At 45.2% G+C, this 15148-nt stretch overlaps 1 protein-coding gene across 1 annotated transcript in view; it reads right to left on the reverse strand.

Moving 5' to 3' along the window:
• Positions 1-7228: 7228 nt before the first annotated feature.
• Positions 7229-15148, reverse strand: part of UPK1B (uroplakin 1B) — a 40099-nt gene continuing 32179 nt past the window's right edge. The window contains exons 7-8 of the mRNA XM_075543454.1: positions 13878-13961; positions 7229-8135 (exon numbers count right to left, since the gene is read on the reverse strand). Of these exons, the coding sequence (XP_075399569.1) occupies positions 8085-8135; positions 13878-13961 (135 nt within the window). The 3' untranslated portion in view covers positions 7229-8084. The remainder of the gene's footprint in view (positions 8136-13877; positions 13962-15148) is intronic.

Below are 15148 nucleotides of genomic sequence, written 5' to 3' on the forward strand. Positions count from 1 at the left end.
TCTTTCTGGAAGCAGACTACCACATCTTCTTCCCAAGAGTGGCTGGTGGGCTTGAACTGCTGATGTTGTCATTAGCAACCAAGCTCTTCATCACTGGCTGCCAGCACTGCTTTACCTCTACATAAGCCAAACCAACTGTTACTGTCAATTCTGATTTATAACAAAGTAGAGTGGACCGCTAGAGTTTCCTAGGCTGTACATATTTGTGAAAGCAGACAGCCACCTGCTTCTTGTGTGGAATAGCTGGTGGGTCCACACAGTGGATCATTCAGGTAGCAGGGGAGTATTTAACCATGTCTCCTTTCATTGATAAGTCCCCGCCAAAATCCAAGGCAGGACTTGGGAAACCTTTGACTTGGAAGGAAGATGGAGCCATGGCACTGACTGGGGCATGATCTGGCAGGGAAGCCAAGAGTGTTACTGAGCTGCCTGAGGAGGGCTAGAGATGTAGGGGAGATAATCAAAAGAAGGCAGTTGAACATAGGTATTAGATCAGAACATAAATAACACAGAGATTATTCAAATACATTGCATAATGCCTTTAACACCAATCACAGCCCAAGACTTGGGGTGGGGGAGGCCATCCCTTGGTCCCTTAAAATTTTTTTTTCAATATTTTAAGTAATTGCATACATCACTGCATTTTAGCATTTAAAATTTTAAATAATCATTTAATTGGGGGCTCATACAACTCTTATCACAATCCATACATACATCCATCCGTCCATCCATTGTGTCAAGCACCTTTGTACATTTGTTTCCCTCATCATTCTCAAAGCATTTGCTTTCTACTTGAGCCCATGGTATCAGCTTCTCATTTTCCCCCTCCCTTCTCGCTCTCCCCTCTCTTATGATCCCTTGATAATTTATAAATTGTTATTATTTTGTCATAACTTACACCATCCAACATCTCACTTCACCCACTTCTCCACTGTCTGTCCTCCAGGGAGGAGGTTATATGTAGATCCTTGTAATCTGTTCCCCCCTTCCCCCTCACCTTCTCTCCAGCCTCCCAGTATCGCCACTCTCACCACTGGTCCTGAGGGGTTCATCTGTCCTGGTTTCCATGTGTTTCCAGTTCCTACCTGTACCAGTGTACATCCTCTGGTCCAGCCAGATTTTTAAGGTAAAATTGGGATCATGATAGTGCGGGGAGGAAGCATTCAAGAAGTAGAGAAAAATTGTATGTTTCATCATTGCTACACTGCACCCTGACTGGCTCATCTCTTCCCTGCAGCCCTTCTGCAAGGGATGTCCAATTTCCCATAGCTTGGCCCTGGATTCCCACTCTGCACTCCCCCTCATTCACAATGCTATGATTTCTTTGGTGGGGGGGATGGTGTTTGTTGCCTGATACCTGATCCCTTCGATGCCTCGTGATCTCACAGACTGGTGTGCTTCTTCCATGTGGATTTGTTGTTTCTCAGTTAGATGACCACTTGTTTATCTTCAAACCTATAGCACCCCAGACTCTATATCTTTTGATAGCTGGGACACCCTCAGCTTTCTTCACATTTGCTTATGCACCTGCTTTGTCTTTAGCAATTGTGTCGGGATAGGCTAGTGTGTTTCTTCCATGTGAGCTTTGTTGTTTCTCAGCTAGCTGGCCACCTGTTTATCTTCAAGCCTGTAAGACCCCAGACACTATATCTTTTGATAGCCCAGCACCAAGCAAATGTGGTGAAGAAAGCTGATGGTGCCCGGCTATCAAAAGATATAGCATCTGGGGTCTTAAAGACTTGAAGATAAACAAGCAGCGATGTAGCTGAGAAACAACAAAACCACAAGGAAGCAGAACACCAACTTGTCCCAACATGATTGCTGAAGACAAAGCGGGTGCATAAGTAAATGTGGCATTTAAATGTTAAGCCTGATGAGTGGCCTTGGTAGATCTACTGCTCACTGCCCCTTGCCATCAGGTCCACTGTAACTCACAGCTACCCTATAGGATAGACTACAACTCTTCCATAGGCTTTCCAAGGCTGTAAAGCTTTAAGGAAGCAGGTTAAGTAACTATCACACCTTTTTCCTCTGGAACAGCTAGTGTGTTTGAACTGATGACCTTCCTTCAAGTTAGCAGGCCAGTGCTTACCCACAGCACCACCAGGGCTTCTTAGAAGCACCCAAATTCATTGCCATTGAGAGAGGCCCTAGCCTTAGGGAGTTTGCTCTACAAGTAGAGACTGTATTGTCTATTTGAGAATGTCAAAGTTACACATTTAAATAACTATGGAAGCATGGTGTGCCTGTTTATGTGGGTGTGATATGGGGGCTTGGGTGAGAGATTGACAAAGGGCCAGGCATAGAGGGGAACTAGCAGTAATTGAAGGAGTCCTGATGGTGCTATGGGCTAGGAAGTGGACTGCTAACTGCAAGGTATTCCAAAGCCACTAGCCACTCCTCGTGAGAAAGATGAGGCCGTGTGCTCTTATAAAGACTGGACGCTGCTGAAACCCTGTTTAGGTTTGATGATGAGTCAGAATCGACTCAGTGGCAGTGCATGCTTTGTTGTGTGTGCGTGATTTAATAGTAATGGAATGTTTGCTCTTTAGCAGTTTCTGTGGTAGTTACATAATTTCATGTCAACTTGATGAGTAGGGGTGAAGTCTAGTCTGTCACTCAGGTCACAGCCTGATGGTGCCTTCTTGTGGGTGTGACCTCCTCATAAGAAGGGTCCTGGGATAGAGGTCTAGATAAGGACATGTACATATGCAAATATATTTATATATGAAGATGGGGAAATAGATCTATGTGCCTATATTTATAGGTGTAGTACTAAGGTAGCAGAAGGACATTGGACCTCAACTCAAGTACTCCCTCAATGAAAGAATACTTTCTTCTATTAAATTGGCATTCTATGATGTTCACCTTCCCGACACAACCGCTGAAGACAAAGTGGGTGAATAGCAAATGTGGTGAAGAGAGATGATGGTGCGGGGCTATCAAAAGATATAGCGTCTGGGGTCTTAAAAGCTTGAGGGTAAACAAGCGGCCATCTAGCTCAGAAGCAACAAAGCCTACAGGAGGGGGTGAGTGCAGAGTGGAGACCCAAAGCCCATTTGTCAGCCACTGGAGATCCCCTTGCAGAAGGGTTTAGGGGAGGAGATGAGCCAGTCAAGGTGGGATGTAGCAACGATGAAAAAATACAACTTTCCTCTAGTTCCTAAATGCTTCCTCCCACCCCCATTATCATGATCCGAGTTCTACCTTGCAAGTCTTGCTAGACCAGAGGATGTACACTGGTACAGATAGGAACTGGAAACACAGAGAATCCAGGGCTGATGATCCTCTCAGGACCAGTGGTGAGAGTGGTGATACTGGGAGGGTAGAGGGAGAGTGGGTTGGCAAGAGGGAACCAATTACAAGGATCTACATGTGACCTCCTCCCTGGGGGACGGACAACAGAAAAGTGGGTGAAGGGAGACATCAGGGCAAGATATGACAAAATATTAATTTATAAATTATCAAGGGTTCATGAGGGAAGGGCCAGGGAGGTAGGGGGGGAAATGGGGAACTGATGCCAGGGGCTTAAGTGGAAAGCAAATATTTTGAGAATGATGAGGGCAATGAATGTACAGATGTGCTTTACACAATTGATGTATGTATGGATTGTGATAAGAGTTGTATGAGCCCCTAATAAAATAATTTTAAAAAAAGAAGGGTCCTGGGTGCCTATCCCTCTCTCTTTCTGCCTTCACCTTCCTGTTGATGTCACTTGGAGACCAGTGAGAAACATGTAGCGCCACCACCACCGCCATTGGTTCCACAAGACTTTTCACACACGGCCTGTGATCTTTCTGCACCCTAAATCATTGCATGTGGCTGTGTGAATTTGCAGAGGGATTTATGGACTTGTATCAGACTGATGGACTTGAATTGGACTGTGCTAGGATGTTTTATTGATAGCATAACTATTTCTTGATATCCACCTATTTCTTATACATGTGAGTGTCCTTGGATTTGCTTCTCTATTCAACCCAGCCCCGCACAGTTTCCTTGTGTTCTTTCATTTTAATTTTCTGGTAGCTCTATAGATATATAGGAGAGGCTTTCAAAATATTCATGGAAAAAATTCTATCATTTTTAAAATTCCCTTTTTCCATGAACTCCATGACGCTCTTTTTATGTGGTGCAGCTGAGATAACAGGTTGAATTATGGAAATGCCCTAGGTTGGTGAGAGGTATGATGGGTTGAATTGCATCACCCAAACAGATACCCCCTGCCACTGAGTTGATTCTGACACAGAAACACACACAGGGTTTCTGAGACTGTCAATCTTTACAGGAGCAGACTGCCTCATCCTTTCCTCAAGGAGTGGCTCGTGGTTTTGAACCACTGACCTTGCCGTTACAGCAAAACGCCTAGTGCATAGTGCCAAAAAAGGGAACCGTTCCTGAAGAGGGGAAGGTATAGGGACGAAGAAATGATAGAGGACTGGTGAAGATGAGCAATGGGCTTTCTGCTGTGAAGGGTAAACAGCCTATCAGGAGCCTGAGTAACCACCTGGGGAGGAAGGGGCATCTGAGAGGGTGAAGACCTGTCTGGTGTTCCAATCAAATAAGGCTGTTAGTTGAGAACTGGCAGGAGGTGGGGTTGGGGTTAGGTGCTGAATGCTCTTTGGTTTCCTGATAAGCAGGCAGGACTGTTGGAGAGGTGAGAAGGCTCACACAATGGTGCTGTCTGCACCTGTTTCTGGAGCCCAGCAATCCCAACTCCCCAGAGCCAAGCTCTCCTCCACTTCCCTTCCCTGACCTGAAGGGGCTGGAAGTGGTTATGTTGAGGCTGGGCCTGAGCCTGACCCTGGCCATTGCTTGGGACCCAGGACTTACAGAGAGCCAACTTCCCATTCTAGGAGACTGAAAGGAGAGGGGAAGGCTGGTTCTCTGTGGAAGGTGGAAGGGGATAGAAGCAGGAACTGGGCAGAACAGATACCGCGTTGAGTTAAAATAAAACCTGCTGTTGGCAAGCTCAGGGCTCCTGCGTGACTGGACTCTCTGAGGGGATCCTCAAGCCTGTGTTTTTCTGAATGATGGGCCTCCCTGGGTTTCCTGCCCCATTTGCCCTGGAAAGGAACAAAGCTCACTGCCATCTACAGTGAATTTGCCACTCTGTCATGGGGCCCTGGTGGCGGGATGGGTTACTTGTTTGGGCTTCTCACCACCAGATCAGCAGTTGGAAGCCACCAGCCCTTTGGAGGGATAAAGGTGAGACGTTCTTCTCCCACAAAGATGTGCGTTCTTGGAAATCTATTCTGCCCTGTTGGGCAGCTGTGGAGTCCATGGCAGTTGAGTGTCATGGCTTCACATTTTATCAGGGAGCCCCAGCAGGGTTTTTGGGTAAGCATTAGACTACCAACGACAAGATCAGCAGTTCAAAGCTCCCAGTCGCTCCTGGTTCCCTGCAAGAAAGATGAAGGCAATGTGTTCTGGTCAAGGCTGTCTGCTCGGGCAAAGATTTACAAGCTTCACCCAGTTTAGGGGCACTGAGTCAGAATCCACTCAATAGCATTGGGCTTTAGGTTTTATGAAGGATAAAGATGTACTTCCAGGTAATGAGCTGGCTGGAGGGGACTGGGGGGACAGCAGCCAACTGCATGTGCCATTCTCTTGCTGGTGACTTCTGGCAGGGAAAGCAGATGGTCAGCTGGAAGGGCGGCAGGCCTTTGCCAGTCTTCTCATTTCTGCTGGCAGTCTGCCCACCAACGGTCCAGTTCAGTTATCAAGTCCGAGGCAGTGAAGGTGGAGAGGGCAGGGATCCATTGTGATTTCAGTGTGCATTCGTTCACCTATCGGCATTCCCTTCCATCAGCTGAGATCAAGTCACTAAGCGCCTGGAAATTTGTCTCTGCGGAGTGGAGAGCATGCAGCCTGGGACATGACGGCAAGGTGGGGTCTGGAGCTGGGTCACTCAATCCAGGGAGGGCAGAGAGCTCTGGGAAGTCTAGTGAGTAGTGCACGAAAGTAGGAGGGGCAGCCCACGAGAGAACCCTGGACCCTGCTGAGCAAAGAGCAGAACTACGAGCCAGTGGATTTCAATGGATAGGGTTTCCAACCTGTAAATCTTTAGGAAGGAGCAGGTGAGCGAGTATGGGAAAAGAGGTTGGGGGGATGTGCTCCCAAGCTCTGCCCAGGGCAAACTTCTTCTCATCTGCGGCACTAGCTTCCCCTAAAAGGCGACGGAGCAGAAGCTCCTCACCAGGAGCAGACAGTACATCCTCTGTGATGACCGGGCATCCTGGAGGGGCATGCTGGTTCTGTGGTCACAGGATGTGAGCCTTCGGCCCCCTTTCCTGGGGAGAAGGCTCCCGCCTGGCTTTACTACCAAACAGTGGGGTCACTAGAAAGGTCCAGACTGTGTCCTCAGACACTGTCAGAGGGTGATACTCCCATGACCCCGGGGCCACTTCCACCAGCAGCAGGGGCCGGGCGACAAGGCAGTGGTGTTTCTGGAGTTGTTGGGACCCCCTCCTCCCATCACCCATCAGTGGAGGTGCTGGGCAGAGAGGAGGGTGCCCACCTGGGCCACTGGGAGAAAGAAGGGAGCAGACCTAGCAAATGGGAATCTAGGAAGGGGCCCTCAACCCACTGGAAGGGGGTCCCGGTTTGTCCTCCAGGGACGGTCACTGCGTTGTGTGACGCCTAACCTTAGCAGTGTCACGGCCACCAAGTGCATGGGCAGGGCTTGCTCTCTGTGCCTTCTGATCCTCCGGTCTGTCAGAGCGATCAGCCTAACTGTGGGGAGCCTTGGGTGGGGGCGGGGGCTCCCGAGGTCTGCGTTTGCACCGACTCAGGGGGGTGTACCCACTCTCTTACACACTAGACAGGTCGGGGATGGGAGTTTGAGAGGCGTCGGTGGTCTCAAAGTGTGGTGGGGGAAAGGTTTCTCAAGCAGCGGCCCCGTCACCACTTTTGGGGTGTGTAGGCCACCACCCACTGCCATTGAGTCGATTCTGACTCATCGGACACTGCAGAGGGTATCCGTTGCTGGAAATCTTTATGGGCGGAGACAGCGTCAGCTTCTCCAAGCGTTAACGGGCAATTCGGTTGTACAGCAGGGTCTCCTCCAGGAAGCCATCCTGGGTGCCTGCATCTTTCCAGCTCCTGGTTTTAATCCCCTTGAGCTTCATCGTCTCTTGTGTTGAAAAACCGATTTGCTGGACTCACGTATGACCAATTCTGACAAGGATACAGGCAAACACATGTGGAAATATTTTAAAGCCCTCTTTATTTATAAGACTAGACAAACACCGAGTTATAGGAACCCCCTTCGGGAGCTCAAGTGCAAGCATCGTTCAGAAGAGAGATCATTTGACAGTAAACACAAATACCCATAAATCACCCATCTAGTAGCGGGCTTGCTTCTCGACTGTTTGGAAGGTGTTCCAACTTAGGATCATTCAGAACAAAGACGGAGCAAAATAGAGAGCAGACCACTGCTTGGCCCTCGAAGAGATGACATGCTTCGTGGGGAGATTGAGATTCTGGAACACACATCACGCTGCAAGGTCTGAGAGGAAATCCCAACCATTGTCGACCCAAGATCAGGCATTGCCCTGGGATCCACTATAAAAGATCCGAGGGACTCTGCCGAATGGGAGGCACTGCAGAACAGGAAGCCAAAGGTAGGCTTCTGCAGCCTTTTCTTTGGTTTTCGTGTCCCTCAGACCACGTGGAGATGAGTGACAGCGTTGAAAGTTTCTTTCAGGAAACAGGGAGAAACCCAGGCTAATTTACTTTCCAAATAGAGACTTGACTTGTTATGGCAACATTTTTTTTTGAGGAGTGTTTTTACACCTTTGCATTAAAAATAAACCTGAGTGGAAGTAGTTATTATCTACTTATTTTCCTCTTTCCCCCCCTCCTAGTGCCTACAAAAATGTCCCCCAACCAACCCCCAGATTAGGCTGAATCAGCGATCCGGAAAACTGCGGAAGCCTGAGGATGCAAAGAACTCTTGCATCTGAATGGGCACCGAGCAGGGCACAGAGGCGGGAGATTGCATCAGAGAGAGCGCGGGTTCCAGCATCCCAGCATCAAATCCAGAGTCCCTGGGGGGAAGGCGCTTCAGCAGTAACATTCTATCCTCAGTATTCAATTCTGCTCCAGTAGAACATGGTACCCAGGAGAACCCAAAACTAGAATAAAAATGAAAAGAAGAATGAATAAATAAACTTGCTTTAAAAGGAGCTCACACTTGGGGAGGGACGGGGTTAATGGTGTTAGGTTCATCGAGGCTTTGGCAATAGTCGATTCTGAGAGCAACCTTGCCTTAAGGAAACAACAGGTGGACAAGGATCATTTTCAACAGGCCTCCTCCAGGCATCACTTCTAGCATTCTTATGAGAATGGATTCAGTGATCATAAATGAAGTTAGAAGAAGTTGGTTTTCTATCTCTCCACCTTTCCAAGTATTTCTCAAAGTGTGGTGGACAAACACCTGGGAGGGGAGGGGCTTTCTGGGCGTCCCTTTTAAAAAAAATAATTTTATTGGGGGCTCATGCAACTCATCACAATCCATACATACATTCATTGTGTCAAGCATTCATTGTACATTTGTTGCCATCATCATTCCCAAAACATTTGCCCTCCACTTAAGCCCTTGGCATCAGCTCCTCATTTTCCTCCTTCTCTGCTCCCCCTTCCTCATAAACCCTTGATAATTTATAAATGATTATTTTGTCATGTCTTACACTGTTTGACGTCTCCCTCCACCTACTTTTCTGTTGTCCATCCTCCAGGGAGGAGGTTATATGTAGATCCCTGTAATCGGTTCCACCTTTCCACCCCACCCTCCCTCAACCCTCCCGGTATCGCCACTCTCACCACTGGTCCTGAAAGGATCATCTGTCCTGCATTCCCTGTGCTTCCAGTTCCTATCTGTACCAGTGTACATCCTCTAGTCTAGCCAGATTTGTAAGGTAGAATTGGGATCATGATAGTGGAGGAAAGGAAGCATTTAGGAACTAGAGGAAAGTTGTAGGTTTCATCGTTGCTACAATGGACCCTGATTAACTCGTCTCTTCCCCGCGACCCTTCCATAAGGGGATGTCCAGTTGCCTACAGATGGGCTTTGGGTCCCCACTCCGCACCCCCGCTCATTCACAATGTTATGATTTTTTTGGTCTTTGATACCTGATACCTGATCCCTTTGACACCTCATGATCACACAGACTGGTGTGCTTCTTCCATGTGGGCTTTGTTGCTTCTGAGCTACATGGCCGCTTGTTTACCTTCAAGCCTTTAAGACCCCAGATGCTATATCTTTTGATAGCCGGGCACCATCAGCTTTCTTCACCACATTTGCTCATGCACCTGCTTTGTCTTCAGCGATTGTGTCGGGAAGGTGAGCATCATGGAATGCCAGTTTAATAGAAGAAAGTATTCTTGCATTTAGGGAGTACTTGAGTGGAGGGAGGCCCAATATCCATCTGCTACCTTAATACTAAACCTATAAATATATGCACATAGATCTATTTCCGCATCATCATATATAAATATATTTACATATGTACATGCTTGTATTTAAACCTCTATAAATGCCCTTTGCCTCCTAGCTCTTTTCTCTATTTCCTTTTACTTTCCTCTTGTTCCATTATCATGCTCAACCTTTATTTGGGTTTCAGTAATTCCTCTTGGTTACATTACCCTTAATCATGCCCTACCAGGCCTCCTACACCCTCCTCACCACCAATTTGGATCACTTGTTTTTCCCTTGGCCCTGGGTTTGTTAACACCACTTCCTTTCCCCCCACCCCACCCTCTCCCATGTCCTCCTGTAACTGTCAGTCCCGTTGTTTTCCCATCCAGATTGTTCATCCAGCCTATCTTATTTAGACAGAACTGCGGGGATAAAAGCATGCACAAAAACAAGACAGAGCAAACCCAAGCAACAAAGAAAAGAAAACAACAGCAGTAAGCCAATGACAAAACAACAGCAGCAGCAACAACAAAGAAAAGCTTGTAGTTAGTTCAAGGACTGTTTGTTGGCCTTTAGGAGTGTTTTCTGGTCAAGTCTGATGGAGTGCCAAGCCGTGACCCCAAAGTCTATTTTTGTTATTCCCTGGGGACTTCGTTGCTCTGTTCCCCTTGCTGTTCTGTTGCACACCCTTAGTGTTTTGCCTCGGTGTGGTGGGATCAGATAGGGTGGAATTCCCACACTGTGTCTCCAGTGTTGTTCCCTGTAGGGCTATGGGTCAGAGAGGGATGTAAAGACTCATAATGGGGCTGGCCATATGGTCTTCTCTGTGGATTGGCTGCTCTGAGCAGGAATATTGTCCTCAAGGCTTTGTGGGCCAGGATATACTCCACTCTCTCATCCTCCCGCTTCATTTGCTCCCATGTGCTCTGATCAGATATGTCACTCTCCCTGAGCTGCAGCTTCAGTGCTGTCCTCTGAAATAAATTCTTGGTGGAGGGGCAGGTGTCCATATAGTTGGGTTTGGGGCCAGCCGCTCAGACCTCTCCACTGGTTCCCTATTTCATGCCAGCATGTTGCATTCACATCTTGGAGCACCGGGTTGAAGTCTGGTCCCTATTTCTCTCTTTTTGATGCTCCTCCTGCAATCCAGCAATTTTGAATTTCCCTCTTAGTAACTCTCCTGGGCTGATTTCTGCGAAATCCCTCTGGTATGTGTTACTCAGTCGCCATCTTCCAGGAAGTCATGGGTATTCACAATAAAACTCAAAACTCATTGCTGTTGAGTCAATCACCACTCAAAGTGATCCTCTACAGAGTAGAAATGTTTCATAGGGTTTCCAAGGCCACACATCTTTACAAAAGCTGATAGTCTCATTTTTCTCCCAAAGAGAGACCATTGGGTTTGAACTGCCAACTTGGTCATTAGCAGTCCAACCTTACCTGTTAGCACCACCACTTATGGCATAATAGGGGTCCTCAAAAGGGTCTCTATTTTTTAACCTTGTAAAGATTCTATTAGCTTTTGTCACCGATGATGCAAAAAATAGATAAACTGCTGACATCTTAGTAAGAATCAATAGATTTATTAAATAGTCTAAGTCGCCATTACCTTTTTCACTGGTATGCATTTGCCATTAAAAACGACCCCTGGTTTTCTTTGAGATTGTCCTTGATGAAGCATTAATCAGTAACTTTATTAAGTGTTGACCCTTTAGCACATTTTTAGAATGCTCTGTCACTATGAGTTACATAGCCTTCTAACACTTAAAGTCTTTCCCAATGTGGGAATATCAATATCTATGGGTTTTTGGAATTGTATAACGAAATCTGTCAAGATATATTATCTGTTCATAATACGGTGAACTAATATTTTTCCAAATGCATAATTCTATAACACGAGTAAAAGATTCATGCAAAGCACAAGACTCACCAATGAATTCTAATGTAACAGAGTATGAATTGTATCCTATTGACAGAGAATCATATTAATTATAGTATCTAATAAGCTCAGTGGTAATGGGTTTAAGTTATAGAATAATATATACAATTATCTTCCCATGAAGTTATTAAAATAAAGATATATGCACATATGGATTTTCTTCAAAAACTTCAGCTAAGAAGACAAAGCGGGTGCATAAGCAAATGTGGTGAAGAAAGCTGATGGTGTCTGACTATCAAAAGATATAGCATCTGGGGTCTTAAAGGCTTGAAGGTAAACAAGTGGCGATCTAGCTCAGAAGCAACAAAGCCCACATGGAAGAAGCACACCAACCTGTGTGCTCACAAGGTGCCGAAGGGATCAGGTATCAGGCAACAAAGAACAAAAAAAATCATATCATTGTATGCTCACCTTCCTGATATGATGGCTGAAGATAAACGTGTGCATAAGCAAATGTGGTAAAGAAAGCTGATGGGTCCTGGCTATCAAAAGATATAGCATCTAGAGTCTTGAAGGCTTGAAGGTAAAGAAGCAGCCATGTAGCTCAGAAGCAACAAAGCCCACATGGAAGAAGCACACCAGTCTGTGTGATCATGAGGTGTCAAAGGTATCATTTATCAGGCATTATCAGAACAAAAAAATCATATCATTGTGAATGAAGGAAAGTGCAGAGTGGAGACCCAAAGCCCATCTACAGGCAATTGGACATCTCCTTACGGAAGGGTCGCGGGGAGGTAGACAAGCCAGTCAGGGTGCACTGTAGCAACAATGAAATATACAACTTTCCTCTAGTTCCTAAATGCTTCCTCCGCACACTCCCCCCACCCCAACCCATTATCATGATCCCAATTCTACCCTACAAATCTGGCTAGACCAGAGGATGTACACTGGTACAGATAGGAACTGGAAGCACAGGAATCCAGGGCAGATGATCCCTTCAGGATCAGTGGTGAGAGTGGCGATACTGGGAGGGTAGAGTGAAGGTGGGGTTGAAAGGGGGAACCGATTACAGGGATCTACATATAACCTCCTCCCTGGGGGACAGACAACAGAAAAGTGGGTGAAGGGAGACGTTGGACAGTGTAATATATGACAAAATAATAATTTATAAATTATCAAGGGTTCATGAGGGAGACGGGAGTGGGGAGGGAGGGGAAAAAGAGGAGCTGATGCCAAGGGCTTAAGTGGAGAGCAAATGTTTTGAGAATGATGAGGACAATGAATGTACTAATGTGCTTGACACAATGAATGAATATATGTATGGATTGTGATAAGAGTTGTGTGAGCCCCTAATAAAGTGATTTAAAAAAAAGAAACTTCAGCCAAGCAACATATCACAACAGATTGAATGAAGAAGCAAACATGAGAATCTAGTTATCTTCTATTAAGGTAGACATTGAACAAATTTGCAAAAATGTTAAACAATGCTAACTTTGTAAAATCATCATTTTCACATAAATGTGTTAATACTGTAATTACTTATTTGACTTATTATTTTTAAACAAGTTATTTAGAAAGTTCTGTGTTAATTTTAAGTTGAGGAAATATCAGTATACATAGTCCATATAAACAAAAGCTCTTTGGAGTCTTCAATAATTTTGGAGAGTATACAAGGTTTCTGAAACCAAAAAGTTTGGAACTGCTGCCCTAGTGCAATGATTCACAATATTGACAAATTTGAATTGTGTGTGTGTGTGTGTGTAGGCGGGGGGGAGGTGGTGTAGATTCTACGTCCAGATTAACTGAATCAGAATATCTAAGGGTGGAATTCAGGAATGTTTTAAAACAAAATAAAACTTCTCAGGAGGTTTTTAACATGCAGTCAGGGTTGAGAGCCACTGAACCAATGGTCTGCTGCAGTTGGTTAGATAAAGTAGCCAATGGGAAAGCTGAGACAGGAAGAAGAAGCTTTTGGGGAGGAACTAGGCAGATTAATAAATTGATCCATCAGTAAATTAGTAGATTGATGCACTTGGCTAACGTGCTTGGCTGCTAACTGAGATAATGGAGGTTTGAGTCCACCAGCAAGTGCTGTGAGAGGAAGACCTGTGACCGAGTCCCAGAATCAACAGCTATTGAAACCATAAGGAACACGGTTCTGCTTTGACACACCGGTGTCGCCCAGAGTTGGCATCAGCCAGATGGAATCTGGTAGACAGATAGGAAATGGCAGTCTTTGGTATCTCATTGTATGGAAGTGACAAAGTAGATATCAGAAAGGAGAGATCTGAGTAAGGGACAGATGCTCTCTAGCCCCCAAAGGCCAATGGATTCCCGTCAGTCAAGTAAAGGCAGTGGCCCCTAGGGAAGGGCATCTTCCTTGGTTTGGGGACGTTTACCTACTTTCTGTGAGAATCCAATGTTTTAAAAAAAAACTTCTTGTGTAACCTAGGTGTGAGACTTTGCTTCCACACCTTCTAGACTGGTCGAAGTAACTAATGGAATCTCAAAGCCTCTCCTTTCACCATCTTCTAAGCAACCAAAAGAGGTGTTGATGACATATGTGCCAGGTATACTCACCGTCCAGCAAAGAATGGCAAATCCAAACCAGGCAACGCCCCAGGCGTGTCGGTCCATTGGCCCAGAGATCAGCTCATAGCAGCCCTAGGGGAGCGAGGATTCCACAGGGGAAGGAAAGAACCAGAAACAAAGATGTGAGAGATTGGTGGAAGACTAGCTTGCTACTTGACTAAATGCCATTTCTAAGTCCATTTCAACATAAACAGATTCGTTTCACACCCTTGTGGATAGCCAGTTACTAACACTGCTTTGCGGAGGGAATTTGAATGTAAATAATTCTGTTGGGCAAGATATTCAATATTGCATTTATTTCCATTTTTAACACTATTAAATCATTTTATTGGGGCTCCTGCACATATAATAATAATCTGTAAATCAGTTATATCAAGTGAACTTGCATATACATTGCCATCATCATTTTCACAACATTATCTTTCTGCTCGAGCCCTTTGCTATCAGCTCCTCTTTATACCCTCCCTCCACCACCCTACCACCCTCATGAACCCTTAATAAACACTATTCTACTTTTTTCATATCTTACACCGATCACTGTACCCTTTCACCCACATTTTTGTTATCTTGTCCTCCTTGAGGGGGGTTATTATTTGAATCTTTTTAATCACCCAATCTAACAAAAGGGTTGCTGTTTTACCATGACTTCTTTTTCATGTTGAGTTGTAGGCATTGCAAACTATTCTTAATAAAACATGATTATTTTTTTCATTCCCAAAATATTTTATTAGGAGCCCTGGTGGCATAGTGGTTATGTGTTGGACTGTGATCCTCTATGTCAAAATAGCTTACTGATGATCTGTGCGAGGGTATGATTTCTTTTCTTTTTATTTTTTAAAGTAAAATTGCTTTATCCTGGCCAAAAATACCTTTTCCTACATCATTTCCTTTTTGCTTACTCATGACATCTATCAGTCCCTGGAATTTCATTAGGTTTTGTTTGGTAACGGGTTGCCTGTATCCAGTGGTGAGATAACAGTCATTTCACACCTATGCAGAAGAACTGATATCTAATTTTTTTGGTCGAATTCAGCAAATTGGTTATTAAAATGGCACTTGTAATCAGGATTTTTTTCTAAGGTGGGTGACTGGGCAGTTGCCCAACATGGAAATCACAAAATTATATTCCTTACTCTTGGTGTTTCTCCGCACAACACTGTTCGAAGCACCGATACTAATGTTCATTTCGTCCATATGTTTAAAAAATTAGATGGAACTGTACTGGCAATATTTATTTATTCACAACATTTGTTATACTT

This window comes from Tenrec ecaudatus, chromosome 2 (assembly GCF_050624435.1).
Source record: "Tenrec ecaudatus isolate mTenEca1 chromosome 2, mTenEca1.hap1, whole genome shotgun sequence".
Taxonomy (NCBI): Eukaryota; Metazoa; Chordata; class Mammalia; order Afrosoricida; family Tenrecidae; genus Tenrec; species Tenrec ecaudatus.